Source organism: Peromyscus eremicus, chromosome 13 (assembly GCF_949786415.1).
Source record: "Peromyscus eremicus chromosome 13, PerEre_H2_v1, whole genome shotgun sequence".
Taxonomy (NCBI): domain Eukaryota; kingdom Metazoa; phylum Chordata; class Mammalia; order Rodentia; family Cricetidae; genus Peromyscus; species Peromyscus eremicus.
In genome coordinates, this window is record NC_081429.1 from 1,027,636 (window position 1) to 1,034,279 (window position 6,644).

A 6,644-nucleotide genomic window follows, 5' to 3' on the forward strand; every position below is an offset into this window, starting at 1 on the left:
AGAGGACCAGAGTGAAATAGTGTCTTCTGAGACATGACAGGACCACAACACTCATGAATTCATGGTAATTGGGTCAACAGTGTGTAGGCCTATGATATGGCAGCCTTGTGTGAACCCCACATTGAACTAGCTCCCTAATTCCAAAATTAATGCACAGAAGGGAACATAGAGACCATTCCAGGAAATAATTCAATTTATTTTTTATTGAATTCTTTTTTGCTCACAAAATCATCATATAATCTGGACTTGGGGGGGGTCACATGCCCACCTGGACAGCATAGCAAGTTGGAGGTCAGCCTTAGCAACCCTGACCTTGTCTAAAATAAGGAAAGGCTGTGGGGGTGGATCAGTGCTAGAATACTTGTCTGGCATCTGTAAAGTTCTGGGTTCAATACCCAGTGCTAAAAAGTCATGTATACAAGTAAAAATGGATGTAAGGCTGCATACATCGTTTGCTCAGTGACTAACTTAAAGGCCTTCTCCTTTTATTGCTTATATTAAAACCACTGGAATTGTTTTGACATTTCTGGTTTCTCTGGTAAAAAATAAATGCCATACAATATTCTTACCTCTACTTGATCCCATTTCATTTCTACAACTTTCTGCCCTGTTTTTGGCTGCCAGGTTGGCAGTGTCATGGTTGCCTGAGAGCGAGGCAGGATTATGTCAGGCTCCTCGGTGGCGGGGACAGGCTGAAGCTGTCTGGGTACCATGGACTCTGTCCAGCCAGAGGACGGAACACTGGGAAGTGGCTGTTCACAGTTAAGACCTTCATAGCCATCATTGCAAATGCAGAGGTAGCTATCATTGCTGCTGCTGCTGCTGCTGCTGCTGCTGCTGCTGCTGCTGCTGCTGCAGTTACCATGGTGACAAGGGTTGCTGAGACAAGGATCTGTAACAAACTGAAAGGAGACCATAAATGGGTCAATTATTCCCTCACAAGGAATGTGGTGTTGCTGATAGGAAATTAGCTCCCTGGGTTACAGCTCTTAACACTATTGCTTGTGAGCACATACTCCTTTGCAAAAGCTCATCAAAAGAAAGATGATAAAGAACAGCCTACCCCAACCCTACACACACCCTAAACCACACAGATTTCAGAAACACATCATTGAGTAGATTTTTTTAGACAAAAAATTTAAAATAAGACTCCTTATAAAGGATTTTGTCATCAGCTGCCAGTCATGACAAATGTCTTTGTGGATCTAAATTGGAATCTTTTTCACATCCTAAACCTTTGTAAGATTTCTGAATGAGAAATAATTGTCCAATTTCTGGCTTGCCTATATCTCACAACTTCCTACCTGATCTTTCAAGCAGATCTTTAAGATAGTGTTATTCAATTAATGCTTTCCAGAGTTGTCTTTCTTATGATAGTCTCTGGCTGGAAGAGAGAGTTGTAGGAGCATCAGCTGAGTTTTGTGAAATGTTTAGCCCCATACTCTGCAGGGTCATCCCAGAGAAACCGGGTCTCAGTAGATGGGAAGGATGAAGAGACGGTTCTGTCTCTTCATTGTGTCCATGTTGATCTGTCCTTCACTGCTGACCTCTGAAGAGCCATTTGTTGGTACTTGGGAACACACTACACACACCACAGAACAGTAGCCCAAGGACTGCCTGCTCCTCTAGAGTTGGTACCAGAGTTGGGGCTCATGTTCTATACTATTCAGTGACAATTTGTCCCAGTGATAAAGGAAAATTCAGTCACAACTGCTAAACCCCAAATTCTCAGAGCTGATTGCAGAATAGAATACACTATAGACTCAATGGAATAGAAAGGGGACTCTCAGTTCTCTTGCTCAAATGTGTTCATACAAGTATGTGTGGCCAGAATTCAGGAGGTAAAAATGGCGCTCCTTATGCTAATTATGCTCATCAGACAATTTCCAATAGACTCCTTCAGGGATGGAAGAAGATTAGGGACTGAATGAAGTGAAGCTCCAAAAATACCTCATTAGTACTGCATTATCACTCAGTGGTTCCTGCTCAGAATCTCTAAGAGCCGACGGGTTATTCTCTGAAGAGGATATCAAAATAGTCAATAATTTTAAATATTTATATTCTATAGGCACAAAGTAAAACCCACACACCATTCCAAGAAGGCGCAGCCCTTCCTAATCTGATCCCTTCCTCCCTTCAGAGTTTGCCCCTCCCACTCTTCCTTGTATCTTCTTGGTGGATTACACGTCTTGTCTCTGGCTCTGAGAAGCCTCCTGCCTTGGGGCGTGGCATGCGCTGGTCCACTGCCTGGTGTCTCTTTCTCAGACTCCACAATGGCTCCCTGCTCCACCGTGTCCAGTTCTTTCCCTAGGTGAAGACTTTGCTCACTATGAAATCTAAAAGAATCCCTTTCCCTCTGTCCCAAAAAAAAGTGGGCTCTGTGAATGAGGACCTTTCCAGTGCCCTACTTACCACTCTATTTCTAGCACATCAAGAGAGATAGCAAGGCTTTTTTAAAATGTTGAGAGAAATAAAGTGGATGGATTGGTTGCTATTTGGACAGCATGTGATGGGGGATGGGCTACATGTTTTGTTACCATTGTTGGCTCATTTCTAGTTTATTTTTAGGATGGCCCAGTGGAATGAATGTCACCTCAAGAATTAGTTGACAGGAGGAATGAAGAATTTAATTAGCTAGAACAAAGGGGACAATTACAACCATGTTTCTGAAATCAACTTTTAAATCATCCAAGGATGACCTCGTCACAAAGGAAAGATTGGATACATGCACAAAAAAAGGCAGAACTACATTTAAATCAGAAGGGATCGATACAGAAATTAATTCCAGAAGCTGCTATCAAGCAGCTGACAGAATTGTTGTCATTGAGGTGAGGACTGCCATTCTGGGGACAGAGAGACTCTGGGCCCTCTGCTCCATCATTACCACAAGCTGCTGAGACATCTCACTCTCAGAGGGACCCAGTCTCCTCACAGAGACATCAGGCACTCCTCAGTCAGCAGCCTCCAAAGAACCTTTAGGCGAATGTACCCACCCTTCCTATGGCACGAGGCCACTGGGTGTGATGCCCACCACACCCCCCTCACATGACCACACAGAGCTCCAGAAGAACACTGCAGGGTAGCTGCCTCATCCTTACAACCTACAACCTTGAACCTGTGTCATTGATGGGATGGGAAAGGGTTGAGGAGGAGAAAGAGCCACCACTAACAAACACCAGCACAATGCCACACTACAGCCCAGCCTAGAATGAGTCTTGTAATTCATTTCCACAGATATGACATTAAATTACCATGCCCCAAAGTCCCTTTGGATCAAGCAAAGGGTAAGTGTTCCATTTCTTCAGACAGCAAAAATTAACAGGAATTAAACTCAGATCATGAATACCACCTCAAGTGTGTTGTTTTTGTGCATCTGTGTTCTGTGTGTGGTATGTTTGTACATGTTCATGTGCATGCACATGTGAGTGCATGTGTGCGAACATGTGTGTAGAGGCCAAAGGTCAATGTCAAGTATCTTCTTTCATTACTCTTCATTTTAGGCTTTGAGACAAGCTCTTCCTTCCACTGATCCCGTGAGCTTACCAGTTTTGGCTGAACTAGCTGGCCAGAAATCTCCAGTGATCCATCCATTAGTGGCCTCTCAGTGCTGGGGTCACAGGCACAAGCCACCTGGTACAGCTTGAGGGGTTGGGATTCAAACTCAGATTATTTTGCTGGTGTGGCAAGTACTTCTCCCACTGAGCCAACTCCCCAGCCCTCAAATGCATGTTTAGAAAAAAGGCGCAGTAAGAGGACCACTCAATGGATATTGACTGGGGGCTTGCTGTGTGACTGGAACTGCACCATGTCTAGAAATCAATGCTAAAAGCACAAATAACCATCAAATCTGCCCTGCAGAGTTCACACCTAGTAACCTCGTAAGGAGAACAAGTCCCACCTGCCATCCATTGTGTATGGCCACCTTGTCTCTAAGAGGGCACATTTGTTATCTTACAATTGATGTTTGTTGATGCTAAACAAGTGACTGATTCAGAACAGAAGCCGCAGTCTTCATGGACTCTCCCCATCCTACATGCTCTGCCTCCAGCTCTTGGGCTTCTTTATCTACCCCTTCCCTCCCTCCATTATCTCCTGGTTGTGGTTTCTGCAGCCCTCCAGGCATTCCCCTGCCTCAGATCCTTTATAACTGGTTAGTCCTCAGCACAGAAAGCCTTGATTCTTGTGGCTGCTCTGAGCTTCCTGTAAATCTTGGTTCAGTTACTATCTTCTGATACGGATGTCCCCAAGCATCCTCATTAATAAGGCAGTGTCCACCCCTTGTCACAGTGACTCCTCCTCTCCTCCTTTATTTTCCCAAAAATGTCTGGCATCTTCTAACATATTTAAAAGACAGTTTATTTACTTTCTGTCTTCCTCTATTATAATATAAGCCTGTGAAGTCAGGTTCTTTTCCTGACCTTTCGTTCACTTGAATGTCCCCAGCCCCAATGCCTGGCACCCAGCAGCTGCAGAGAATTAGGGATAGGTAGCTGCTCACAGTGGTGCTTGCCTATAACTCCTCTCATAGATCAAAATAATCTAACATTGTATTACATTAGCCATAAAAACTTGAAACCTTTTTTTCACTTATTTGTTGTGTGGTGAGGGAAGAGGGACATCCATGCATGTATGTCATAGAACATGTATGGCAGTCAGAGGAGAGCCTGCAGAAGCTGGTTCTCTGCTTATACCATGTGGGACCCAGGGATCAGACTCAGGTCATCGGACTTGCTAACAAGTATATTTACCCTCCAAGCCATCTCACTGGCCCTATGTCATTTTAAGTTGCAATGTATAATACAAGTGCCCCAAACAATCATGCACAGTTCAGTGTGTGTCATCAAACAGGTGTCTACGTAACCACCACCAAAGCCAAGAGCAAGAATAACTTTTCCCAGTCCCTTCCTGGTCCCTATTTTGCCTGTTCTCCAAAGGTAACCACTGTTACGATGCCCACTATGGCTGAGTTTTGCTATTTGTGTTTACATAAATAGAAAAACACTCTATGTAAAGAATTTATTCAAATGGTTACACAATTCCTTTTCATGGCTATCTAGCATTTTGATATGGGTATACACTAAAATTTGTTTATGTATCACATTCTTCACAGACACAGTGGTGGTTTCCTCCTTTTGGCTGTGGCAGGTGATGCTGCCCTGAGTGTTTTTTTTTATGTCTGCTAGTGCTTGTGTTTGTATTGGGTAGTAGAGTTGGATCTCTGTACATTCATTTGACCTAGGTAATAACCCCTAAAGCCACCCAACGTGTTCTGAACAGTATCCCTCCCACCATGCTGTGGCCTCCTCTGTCCTTGGCATTGCTGGTCACTATAGTGAAAAACAATGGCCTTGAATCGTGATTTAGTTTATGTTTCCCTAACCACAGAGTTGAGCAACTTTTCATATACTTATTGGCCGTTTGCCTACAATCTTTGCGAAGAAAACAGTACAAATCTCTTACCTATTCTGCGGACTCATCTCCCCCTCCACCTTTTTTAGTGAGAAGCTTTCTGTGCTGGAGGTGAGCCTTTTGCTGGTTACATATTGACAAATACTTCACCCTTTCTCCAATTTGCCTTTCTGCCCTATCACTGGTGTGTCCGAATGAAAACAAGCTCACAATTTTGTTGCCTGTAATTTGTTAGCATTCTTATACTTGGTGTTCTGCATGTCTCTTTTCCCTAATATTTGGTTACTGTCTGTCAGAAGTATATTCTTGCCTGTTGTCTTTTTGAAGCTTAATTTTTTGTTCTTTATATGCATAAACAGTTATTATTATTTCTCTTTATGCATAAAATGTCATTTCCCCACATCAATATCTACTTATTAAGAATACCATATTTTTAAAATCTCATTATTCCATTCAAGTATGGGACAGAATCTATGGAAACTTGATTTGTTTCTGAGTTTTGTTTACTTTTTTTACTGGCCTATTTGCTCATCTTTATGCCAATATCACACTGTTATATGTATACAGCTTTAAAATAATTTTGGGGCTAGAGAGGTAGCTCAGTGGTTAAGAGCACTGGCTGCTCTTGCAGAGAACTGGGGTTTGATTCCCAGAACCCACATGGCAGCTTACAGCTATCTGTAACTCCAGTCCCAGGGGATCTGATGCCTTTTTCTGGCCTCCTCAGGCATCAGGCACACACCTGGCAGATGAGCATAATATACAGGCAAAACACTCATACACATATAATAAATAAATAAATCTACATTTTTTAAATACATAATGTCTTATAGATGAAGACTTTTGACAAATGTAGTCAAGAGTTTGGCCCATTTTATACAACAGCAGGCTTTGTTGCAATTACACTGAATCTGTGGATTGTTTTGGTAGAGAATTTGGATTTCTGTAATACTGTTTTGTGATCTGCAGCTAGCAGCTTCCTCAATTTGTGCATTTTTTTCCAATTCTCTCAATATCATTTTGCAATTTGAAAATCCTCTTTGCTGAGGCCACATACTTCTTTCATTTGAGCTATTCCAAGCATCTGATTTGAGGATATAAATAGTACCTTTTAAAATTATTGTTTGTGACTAGTACATTGAAGTTCAATTGACTTATTGGATTTTTTGTTCTTTTAGAAAATATTTTATGCCAGGTGTGTGTAAAGAGATCACAGAGGGCTGGGCAGCAGTGGT

General features: G+C 42.4%; 1 protein-coding gene across 1 annotated transcript in view; it reads right to left on the bottom strand.

Annotated features, from left to right (window-relative positions):
• Positions 1-2,902, bottom strand: part of Dner (delta/notch like EGF repeat containing) — a 196,124-nt gene extending 193,222 nt beyond the window's left edge. The window contains exons 1-2 of the mRNA XM_059278712.1: positions 2,885-2,902; positions 570-902 (exon numbers count right to left, since the gene is read on the bottom strand). Coding sequence (XP_059134695.1) covers positions 570-902; positions 2,885-2,902 — 351 coding nt within the window. The remainder of the gene's footprint in view (positions 1-569; positions 903-2,884) is intronic.
• Positions 2,903-6,644: the final 3,742 nt, after the last annotated feature.